This window comes from Pteropus medius, unplaced genomic scaffold, assembly GCF_902729225.1.
Source record: "Pteropus medius unplaced genomic scaffold, Ma_sr-lr_union100, whole genome shotgun sequence".
Lineage (NCBI taxonomy): Eukaryota > Metazoa > Chordata > Mammalia > Chiroptera > Pteropodidae > Pteropus > Pteropus medius.
In genome coordinates, this window is record NW_024354499.1 from 5,292,011 (window position 1) to 5,303,411 (window position 11,401).

General features: G+C 42.8%; 1 protein-coding gene and 1 non-coding gene across 2 annotated transcripts in view; one reads left to right on the forward strand and one right to left on the reverse strand.

The window, feature by feature from the left end:
* The first annotated feature begins 315 nt into the window (after nucleotides 1-315).
* CCT7 (chaperonin containing TCP1 subunit 7) overlaps nucleotides 316-11,401 on the forward strand; it is a 15,843-nt gene continuing 4,757 nt past the window's right edge. The window contains exons 1-6 of the mRNA XM_039852653.1: nucleotides 316-463; nucleotides 4,996-5,149; nucleotides 5,657-5,763; nucleotides 7,125-7,250; nucleotides 8,058-8,110; nucleotides 8,472-8,643. Of these exons, the coding sequence (XP_039708587.1) occupies nucleotides 458-463; nucleotides 4,996-5,149; nucleotides 5,657-5,763; nucleotides 7,125-7,250; nucleotides 8,058-8,110; nucleotides 8,472-8,643 (618 nt within the window). The 5' untranslated portion in view covers nucleotides 316-457. The remainder of the gene's footprint in view (nucleotides 464-4,995; nucleotides 5,150-5,656; nucleotides 5,764-7,124; nucleotides 7,251-8,057; nucleotides 8,111-8,471; nucleotides 8,644-11,401) is intronic.
* On the reverse strand, nucleotides 9,498-9,616 carry LOC120594714 (5S ribosomal RNA). The gene has a single exon (XR_005650664.1). It is a non-coding gene; the product is annotated as a 5S ribosomal RNA (ribosomal RNA).

Below are 11,401 nucleotides of genomic sequence, written 5' to 3' on the forward strand. Positions count from 1 at the left end.
ATAGGGTTGTGAGCATTAAATGAGATCACTCACGTTAAGAGCTTACTTAGCATAAGCTTGCCCCCACAGCGTTCAATAAATGTTTACAGTTATTGCAGTCCTTGGTCTGGCATCTTGGGGAGTGGAGAGTGGGGGTGGAATTAGGATTAGTAGATGTCGCGGACCGAGCAGGTATCCTACATGCTCACAGAAAAGCACGACCGAAATTTGGCGAATCTTCGATAACCAACGCCTCTCTCAAGAGCGCCCTCAGAGGCTCCGCCTCTGGCCCTTCTAGCCACGCCGACTCTGTGGTAGGGAACCATAGAGTGACGGAAGTGGCCCGTCCTTTTCCTCTGCAGGTCTAACCGTTCAGCGGAGCTTCTGGGGATTTCTCTGGCGCAAGGAATTGTGGGGTTGCTGGGCGGCCCAGACACGGAGCTCAGAGGAGTAGCGGGCCACTGATTAAGCTTCCAAAATGATGGTGAGTGGTATCTCGCGGATCCTTCGCCATCCGCTCCCTTCTGGCCTGTGGCTGGGGCTGCCTGGTCGGAACTCGCCCAGTAGGGCCTTCCCCTGCCTACTGATTCTGTCCTCGCCCCGATCGCCTATTTATGGGCGACCCCGGCCTGCCGCGGCCTGCCTCGGTTCTGGCACAGAGCAGGGGCCCTTGGCGATGGTTATGTGGGACTCGAGGGGATGCTGTGGTCAGGCTGGCTGGGGACTACAAGTTCCAGGGTGCTTCGGGGCTGCAAACCCGCGTCGGGTGCCCGCTTTTTGGAGCCCCCCACAATCGTGACCTGTTTTAAACGAGTGCGTATTGAGCGTGCATACGCGATCGGCGGCCAGACTTGGAAGCCCTGGGAGATGCGGATGTAAAGATGTGTCCTTCCTAGAATGGGATAGAGCGCAGGGTCTCAACTGTGGTCTTGCTGTACCCAGCCCGCGCGTTGCTGCATAAATGGAAAGAGGCCCCTCTGCTCATACTTTCATTCATTCATTCATTTATTCATTCAGTAAACACATGTTTAATGCCCACTGAATGTACCATGCCCAGCTGCTTAATGGGGTGCAACTCCTCAGCCAAGAGAATGGGCAGGGCAGATGGTAATACTGCATAAGAGGTGGGAAGACCCAGGCTCAAACTCCGACCCTTTCTGCCCTTCCGGCTTTGACATTAGACCAGACTTCTCTAATTGGCCACCTAACTCTGAGTCTCATTTTTTTGATTAGTTGGCTTGATGAATCCTGACCTTCCACGCATCCCTTTCCTCCATCTCATAACTCCAGGTACCTTCCATGAGTCCCAAGCCTCCGTGGTATCTCTCGAGTTGCCGTTAAACAGGGCCAGGTGTTTGAAGCAAAACCCTGGCTGAGATATTGCTTTGAGTGAACTGTTGTCTTCTGTGCACTTGGCAGTCACTCATTCATTTTAGCTTATTAGTCCAATTCAGTTCTCTGGGTTTTTTTTTTTTTCCTGCTTCCTGCAGCTTCCTGCAGCTTCTCCCTGTCCAAACACCTATAAGGTGTTCACCAAAAGCCTATGAATCCAGCTTGTACCCAAGATAGAAAGAACCTGGCGTTAATCTGTACACCCTCTCCAGTTCATACCTTCAGTGCTGTCTTTTTTCACTCTCTCTTCAGCATTAACTCTTTCTGAAGTCATTTTTCTCTTCTGTACAGAGGCAGCATAGTAGAACTGCTGAGAGTAAAGGCTCCGGAGAGCCATGCTGAACGCCTAAGTATATAATTCAGCCCTGCTACTTACTAGGTGTGTGACTTTGAGCATGTTATTAAGTTTCTCGCCCTCAGTCTGTTTAGAGGGGATTAAATGAACTAATATATGTAAAGTGTCCAGCATGTAGTCAGCACTCAGCAAATGTTAGCTGTTCTGCTAGGTGGTTGCTTGCTTCCTTTCCTCTCATAATCCATCCTCCTGCCAAAGCTACCATGAGTTTTGGTTGGCATCCACAGAACTGGGGATCAGAACCAGGGTTCTGTCCGGTGATAAAAACCTTCACCAGGAGCTCCAAATGACCACACTTAGATTTTTCCCAAACTGACCCCTGTTCAATTTCCCGGTTGTACTGGTGTTTATCTCTTTTTGGAATGTGGAACTTCTATCACCAAGAATCCTTCTTGCTGTCATAGAATTGGTCCCTGATATTCTAGAAACCTTTTGGTATAAGAAGAGAGGTAAAACGGCTCCCCAGAACCTCAGTCCTGTGACTTCAGTATAGCTCGTGCAGTGTATGTCCTTGCCTTTTGTGTTGAGCACTATAAGCCTTGGCCTGTAAATACCTGTTGTGATTTTTGTAGAACACCATGCTTAATAATGCTTAGTAAAATTTTTAAGGATGAGCAGAAAAACCATTAAGCTGAAATTCCCAAGCCTTCCATGATACCCTTGGCAGATTACTGGATTCTGCTATTGTTTCTCTACTTGAATAGAAATGAGTGAGATTGAATAGTAGCTTAGAGACAAAAACTGGGCTTTTCATAGCAGTGCTTGCCCCTGGGAAACGTAGAAGAGGACCCGTTCTGCTTGACCTGGCTTGGCTCAATCTAGCTCTGCTACCCATCTCTACCCAGCTTGCCATTTCTCTAAGGCCTACAATGCATAGGGAACTTAGGGACAATATAGTCAGCTGCTTCCAAGCCCTTCTTGTTTTGTACTTAAGAATTCTCTATGAATGTAGTGTCAACATACTGCCAATGCTTTTCCAAAACTAAGTCAAGAAGCCAGTTCTTTCTTACGTCATCACTTATATCTAGCATTTACGAGTACGTATATTTAACAGTTGAATTGTCAGCACCAAAAACTGCTGAATATCGCTTCATGTGTGGCCAAATTTAGGCACTCTACAAATTGAGATTACTATGATTCTTACCTTTGGGAAGCTCATACTTTAAGAGAGGGTGGCAAATGTAAAAGTTGTGTGCAAGAAAAAGCAAAGAGAGAGTTAAGGGATCCCTGTTCAGGATGCCCGTTAGCTGATGCTGAGAAAAATTCCTGGAAGAATTGGGGCTCTGAAGATTTGCTGGCCTGGTGATAAGAAAGTAGTATTGTTACATAGAAGTGGCAGGGTGGCTCTTGTAGATGGGGGTACAGTTTGGAGATGAGAAAAGGGCTATAAAAGCGTTGGATAAGTTAGCCTGTTAGAGGGGTAGAAGAATCTGTTGAAGGTAATAGGAAGGGATTGAGACTCAAGTTGGTTGTTGATTTAAAGTTAAGACTCCATCCAGAGCAGGGGTGGACTCTAGGAGACCCGAGGCTGCCACAAGGAATGATTTAGCCTGACTGAGAGAAGGTGGGGCCTTTCAGGGGGTACGTCTTTTGTCTTTCTTTACAAAAGGTGCAAGAGGCCCAAAAGAATGCTCAGAATATAGAGAAGCCTTATTTTTGCCACCAGACTTGGGGCACTACCATGAAAAGGAAGAATTTTCCTCCAGCCCATGCCTGGCCTCAGATTTAGGGGAGTTGTTAATAGAATTCTTTAAAAAAAAAAAAAAAAAAAGCAATATATCATATGTTCATTAGAAAAAAGTTGAAACAAAACAGAAAATAGACAACACAAAGTGCCAAAACTCTCTTTACTACCACTTTTTTACTCATTAGAGTTTGTTGGACATCTCTCTAGCCCCTTTTTATTCATTTACACATTATATCTTATATCAACTCCTTAACATTCTCTACAAGCGAGTATGTTGTCTGGTTCCTTCCTTCCTCTTCAGCCTTATTCCAGCCTTCCACTTACTTACTACCCTCCAATTGCACTGGCCGAAAGAGTTGAACTTGTTAAGGAATTGCCCAGTTAATATGATGGCATCATCCTTATGGGTGGCTAGACTTTGTGGTGTGTGAATTCCAGACAGCCCTGTGCTTTTCTGTGCCTTCCCTGCTCAGATACCTGAAGTACCCCTACAGGTGGATGTGGGCAGTAGCTTTCAAACTTTATGTTACACTCCACAGTAGGAAATAAGTTTTAAATCATAGCCTAATAGCACACATATAAGAAAAGTTTTGAACCAGTTAATACCCTTAATAGGTTGTTTCATTCAAACACGATTAGTCACAGTCACCGGGAAGACTGGGTCTGCTTCATGAGCTCATCTCTGAAGGTACAAGCTTAGGTGCAGGGACAAAGAGCCCTGGTTTGCGAAGCTGAGGAATTACTGTCTTGTGTTAATGGTTACTGGAGCAAAGGTATCTCAGTAGGCCCTTTAAGATGAGCAAGTATCCCTGTCTTCCATAGTTTCTAAAGCAGGTCTGCAAATTAAGCCTCTGTAGGGATAGTGACTATTGCGAAGGCCATTGCAAAATAGAGAAAAACTTCTTTGGAGTTTCTGATCGGAGATGAGTCATAGAAAGCTCTATGGAGCCAGCATAAGAAATGGAAACATTGCTATAGGAATTGGATTCGTTGTCATTTTTGAGGCAGGACAAAAGTACTATTTGTTTCTCTGCCTGACTACTTCTGGACAGTCCAACTAACATCATTGGTAAAACTGCCTGCCTGGGCATCTCCGGGAACAACTCCTGAAGCAATTGACACCTCCTGTTTCGCATCAGTGCCCCATCTACTTCTCTGGGATTAAGCTGTGATGCAGATAAGTGAATGTTTTGCTGGAGGGTGAATGCTGAGCATGACCTGCTTCTTCCTTCTGTGCTGTGACCTAATTCCTCAACACAGGGAATGGGGTCAGAAGTTGAAAAGGCTGTGCTCATTCAGCTGGGCACTGGAGAACACATTACTGTTTGATTTGTTCTTTACAATCAGCGTTTCTCAAATCATTTTCTAGCACATGTACCAGGTATGCTTTGGTCTTAGCAATGTCTTTGGAGGTAGAGTCTCTTTAAGGAATGGATGTGGTAGACAGTGAGAAAATGTGGTTTAAAAAGGTCTCTAGATATTTTTGTTATGGGGAAGATGGGAGCATTTTTCTTCACCCTTCCCTCGAGTTTCATTGTAATAAATGATTAGTAAAAGCAGTCAATTACTTTTTCTTTTCTAGCCCACACCAGTTATCCTGTTGAAAGAAGGGACTGATAGTTCCCAAGGTATCCCCCAGCTTGTAAGTAACATCAGTGCCTGCCAAGTCATTGCCGAGGCTGTAAGAACCACCTTGGGCCCCCGTGGCATGGATAAACTCCTTGTGGATGGCCGAGGTAAGTCTGCAGTGTTCCTCAGGCCAGGGTGCCGGATAGGAGGCTCCTGGAGAGTGTTTGAGACCAGCAAAGGTTGACATAAGAAATCCCACTGCTTTTCAGATCTCTGAGGAATTGCTCACTTGAAGCTGGGCCCTGTGGGCATATTTGGGAGAATCTGGGCTTAGGAGCCTGGTGCCTTATGGTTTAGTGTATTAATTGACATGTGAGATGCTAGGGTATATGTTAAGAATATTTAGATGGTTCTTATTCTCATTTTTAAAATATTTTCTAGCTCCAGTTGAAATGTACAAAATGTTGATCAAAGAAAATCAGGAGCTCGTGGTCTTCAGAAGCTTGTGATTTTAGGTGGTCCTTTGTGCTCAGAACTAACTCTATAAAAAGATTAGTTTATTCTTGCCATGATCCCATCTGCCCCATCCCAGAAAAGACTGTGGACTCCAAGTCCAAGTAGAGGACAGAATTTAAGAGTCTTTAAAGTTTTACTTTGTGCTTGTTCCTTTTAAGGCAAAGCCACAATTTCTAATGATGGGGCCACAATTCTGAAACTCCTTGACGTTGTCCATCCTGCAGCAAAGACTTTAGTGGATATTGCCAAATCTCAAGATGCTGAGGTAGGAAAATAAGCAGATTGTTTAAATGGAGGTTAAAACACATGCCTGCTTGCTCCCTTGCTCTCCTCTCTTTAAAAGTTTTTGATTTTTACATCTAAAATTATAATTTCAAAAGTAATACATGCTTGTAAAAATATTTAGATGGAGTTAATAATTTTCTTAAAATTCTACTGTTCCACTGCATGTAGCTGAGGCCCATGTGCTGTCATTCATATGAGTTGCTAGGTAAATAATTTAACCTCTCATCTGTTAGTCACTTTAAAAGATAGGCTGGAAACTCTGAGGTTTCCAGTCCCTCTTCTTTCTTTTCTTTTTTAATGGTAATGAAATATACATAACAGAATTTGCCATTTTAACACATACAATTTAGTGGCATTAACCAGACTGCCTTTAAAAAAATCATTTCTAACTCTGGAGACTTGATAATAAATATTGAAAAAGACAAGTTTGTGTTGTAGAGTATTATACATATGTCCTGAAGTTATATGAAAAGGTTTATTAGGACCCAGTAGTTTATAAAACAGTGTGGCTTATGTAAAATTAAAGTGAGAAGAGTCTGGATCTGACTGGTAATGCCTTCAACAAATGAATAGTACCTTTCTGTCCAGGAATTTGGCAGCTTAAATCCTTTGCCACAGTAACCCTTTTCCCCCTTGAGAATTCTTTACATTATACAATGGACATAAATAAGTTGCAAATAAAATTCTTCCAAACAGGGGTTAGCCAGTTTTTTTTTTACAAGCTCTTATTCTTTTTCTCCCTCATTAAAATTGGGTTTCGATGCCATCATAGAAAATTTCCATGTAAGAACTGTTGGCAGACTAGTAATCTACTTGTTTCAAATAGTGTTTAACATTTAAAGGACTTTGGCTGGTCCTGGGTTTGTTTTAATGGGATTTAGCTGGAAATTACCTTTTTTGTAAACTCCTGTAGTACTTTGTGCTCCTTAAGGAATATTTCATGCCTCTTGCTACTGTGGTTGTGACACATAAGCATTGTGTTACAAGCATGACTAGGACTGTCTTACTCATTTTAGTGACTTGTATATAATAAATAAGTTTTCGGTTAATTTGCATACATGATTTTATATCCCAAGGAAGTTCGATTGTCCAGATTGGTCCTCTTTGGAGAATGGACCTGGCTGGGCAGTTAATTTTGTAGCTCAGTACCATTTGATAGGATGGATACCTAACTACCGTCACCTTTCTTCTACTTGTTACAAACACCTTTACTTCCATGAAAAAGCGTCACATCCATTTAAACAGTCCCCAAGTTTAAATGGGTAGATTGCCAAGAAATGGAGTTTGGGAGCTTTATCCCTGAACATGAGAAAACGTGAATTTCCTGTCATCCTCTTCTAGGTCGGTGATGGCACCACCTCAGTAACCCTGCTGGCTGCAGAGTTTCTGAAACAGGTGAAACCCTATGTGGAGGAAGGTTTGCACCCACAGATCATCATCCGAGCTTTCCGCACTGCCACCCAATTGGTATGGGATTACTGGCTAACTTGGCCTTGTGCCTAGGCACCTTCGTAGTTCTAGGAGAATACTTTTACTGGGGTGTGGAGAGACTTAGAAAGAGTTCCTTGGACATTTTCTGAATTCTCCATAGGAAATCTCAGTTCTACCATTCAGTAGCTGTTTGACTAGATATATTACTTAAATCTCTTTAAGCTTCAGGTTTCCTGATAGACTTTGATGTAGACATATTATAGGCTCTCAGTAAATGAGAGCTATTTTTGGTTTTATCAAATATCTCATAGCACATCCTGACACCTGGCTTTTTTTGACCTTTATTCTGTGACTTGGGGCAAGTCAGCCCCTCCAGGCCTTAATCTCTCCTCTTACTATCTCTGTTTCAGGGTGGTGACATTGAAATTAGACATATGAGAAGTGAGATACATGTATATCATGTAATGTATCTAATTAATATATAAAGTGCTAGAAGTTGTCGTAGATGTTTTTCATAAGCCAGAAGGTTTGGCCTAATCTAGTATTGTAGCTTGTTTCAACTCATTTGTTTTAGTGTGTTACCTGCAATATCCAGAGCTAAATCCTGAAAATACTCTGATGGTTCTTCAGAACTATACCTACACTACATTTCTAACTTTGGGAGTTTTCTAAACTATAGAGATTTATGTTTTTTTTCTGGGCAGCTATAAGACTTATGTATCAGCGGTAGAATGGGAATGCTTAAGATTTGAGAATAGACAGATTAGGGACTAGGAAGAGAGGTTGGGATCCACTTCTCCAGTTTGTAGCATGAGAGACTCATTCAGCTGCTGTTCTTGGCAGGCAGTTAACAAGATCAAAGAGATCGCTGTGACTGTGAAGAAGGAAGATAAAGTGTAAGTTTGCGGTGGGGCGGTGGGGTTTATCAGAACCTTGACTTTCCGTGGCCAAATTGGATGCAGAAGCATGTTGCAATCCTTATATGGGCCTGGGGCTGGCCGTTTGGCTTTTAATAGACCCTTGGCTGTACCCCAGCTCTCGCAGCACAAAAGAGGCTGGTAGACTGTAGTTTAAAAGCTGTCACACATGAGGTCTTTGACTGCAGTCACCATCTGTCACTGATAATCTGCCCTCAAGATAACAGAAGTTGGTGAGGGCTGAGTTTAGAGGCTAGAACTGAAACCACTTCCACATTGCAGTAGAATCATACAAGAGGGGCTTTCAGGGCCTGATGCATGTCCCACCCTTGTGTCCCAGGGAACAGAGGAAGCTGCTGGAAAAGTGTGCTATGACTGCTCTGAGCTCCAAGCTGATCTCTCAGCAGAAAGCTTTCTTTGCTAAGATGGTGGTGGATGCAGTGATAATGCTCGATGATTTGCTGCAGCTTAAAATGATTGGAATCAAGAAGGTACAAGGTGGAGCCCTGGAGGTAAGCCTGCTACAGCCTCCCTAGGAGGCTCCTGCTTTCACATTGACCTTTCAGGCAGCTTGGTATAGGAGGAGAGCACACTTTACAGGGGTAGAAAGACCGCATGTTAGACTGGAAGTCAGGCTTGGGCTGTGTTCTCTGTACTGCCACGATAGGCTATGACTATAGAGACATGTAACCTCTGTGGACTTATATTTATTTGTCAGCAGAATGAAGATTGAACTGGCTGGGTTTCAGAATCTGTGTTGATATGGGAGGGGATAGGGCCAGCTCTGATAAATTATCTATGACCCTCTCAATTAATGTAGCAGTACTTTTCAGTCCATTTTCTCCAAGTGACATGACCAAGTTCTCCCTTCTTTTATTCATTTATTTTGAATAGATGATACATAGTTCAAACTGTATAAAGGGCCTAAAGGAAAAAATAAATGTCCCTATACCACTCCTGCCCCAAATTTGACCACAATTGTGTGTGTGTGTGTGTATCTTTTCAGAATGATCTGTGTACCTACAAATACATGTGTAAATATCACTTTCTTAAACACAAACACTCGCTTATAATACATAGTTTTCTGTAACTTGCTTTGTCCATTTAACAACATATTTAGAATTTGATCCATGTCAGCATGCGTGGCTCTTAACTCAATGCTGCCCAATTAGAACTTTCTGTGATAGTAATTCTGTTAAATATCTGCACTGTCCTGCAAGGTCGCCACCAGCCAGGCGTAACTACTGAGTACTTGAAACGACGTTAATACTACTGAATTTTTTTTGGGAGGGTGAGGCAACTCTTGGTTGACCTCATAGATTAGAAGGACCTTGTCAGCTCACAATCCCTTATTTTTTATTTTTTATGTCCACAGCACCTGGTCTTCCTAGGTGGTGTCCCATCCAAGTACTAACCAGGCCCGACCCTGCTTAGCTTCCGAGATCAGATGGGATCGGGTTTGTTCGGGGTGGAATGGCTGTAGACAATACTACTGAATTTTAAGTTTAATTTCCATTTGTTTAAATTTCAATAAGCAACATGTGGCTAGTGGCTTAATGTGTTGCACAGCGTAGCAGTAACTCGTTCTTTTTCAACACAGTGGTTAATGTCTGGAAACATCCTTTGATGTTGGTGCCTCCATGCTGCTGTGGACCTTTTCCAGTCTTAGCCTGTCCTGCTTCTCACTATACTCTTGCTTGGTGACCTCAGCGTGAAGTGATTTGGATAGGAGCTGTTCGACATATTATAGCCTGGCCTTTCCTCTTTTGTTCTTTGACTTTTACCTTTCCAGATTGCATTCCACAGAGTCCTTCCTCCTCTTCCTCCTGTCATGGCACATGTCAGTGGGCTGAAGTTCTCTCTGTAATAAAACTGTGAGGAATCTAGAGGTCACCTGAGCCATTCCCGTCTTTGGCCCCCAGTACCACTCATTCTGTTGCCCATTCTCTACATCCTGGCTGGCTGACTTTTTCTTTACCCACTGCTTTGGTAGCAATATTCCGTCTTTTCCTTGGCCTTCCTCCTTCTGTAAACCCTTGAGATTAGATTGGCATCCACTAAACTGGGAATCAGAACTAATAATCTTTTGTGAGAAAGTCAAGGGCTTTAAGCCACATTTGATTTTTTCCTCAGACTGTCCCAAATTTCTTAAATGTATGTACACACTCACATAAGACCTGACACACAGAACTCAATGAGTGATGGTAGTAATTATTTATTTATGCTCAGGATTTAACTGAGAACTTCCTGATCTATATCTTTAGCCTTCACTTCTCCCCTGAGCCTCTTGCTCCTGTATCTAACTGCTGCTGAACCCATTAGCTTGTCTTCCAAACCTGTAGCATTTTCTGTATTCCTTGAAGTAGTTGGTATCACCACTATTTATTCAGTCACTCAAACCAGAAATCTGCGGTTATCCCTGAAAACCTTTCCAACTTCGTACAACTTGTTAGTGATTGTCTCATTTTTCCTACCAAATTACTGTTTATTTCTTTAATCTATCTCTTACGTATTCCCAAGATGGTTGTTCTAACAGTAGTAACCCTTCCTCCAGTCTTGCATCCCCTAAATCCATTCTCTCTGTTGCATTGTGAAATTCCCAGTTTACTACCCTGTGTGTAAAGCCTTTTGGGATTCTGCATTGCCTGCAGGATAAGAGCCAGATCTTAGGAGAGCCTGTAAAATTCCCCTGAACTGGTCCCTGCCTTTTACTTTGTATTCTAGCAACTGCAAATGTCTTTTCATTCCCTGATTCCACCACATTGCCTCACCTCTTGGGAACACCTCTTTCTTTTTTCTGTTTGACTAATTTCTGCTGAGCCATCTTGATTCAGCTCAAGCCTCACCCCCTTTAGGAGGCTATGGATTTGAATGATGCAGAATCTGTTTACTGATAGGTTACAGTATTAGAGATCAGGATTGTAAATTAGCACTGGCAGAGAACATTCAGATCACTGAACTGAATACCACTTTTTATGGAGTGGGAAATGACTTGGTCATTTAGTAAGGAAAAGATCTGAGCGTTAAGCCTAAGTTTCCTAATAGTGCCGAAGACAGTCCCAGGTACAGCATGCTTTCTGTTATGCCTTGCTATTAAATCCAGCCCAGAAGAAGCTCTGTTATGGAACAAGCTGTGGAAGTTCATGTTTTGAGGGATCGAGATGTGGGAGGCCACAATGATAGCTTGGGTACTATGTAGGGAATTCCTAACCTTTGTGACCTTTTTGGCTTCATCTTCTGGGAAGAAGAAGCACCTAGCATACAGCACGC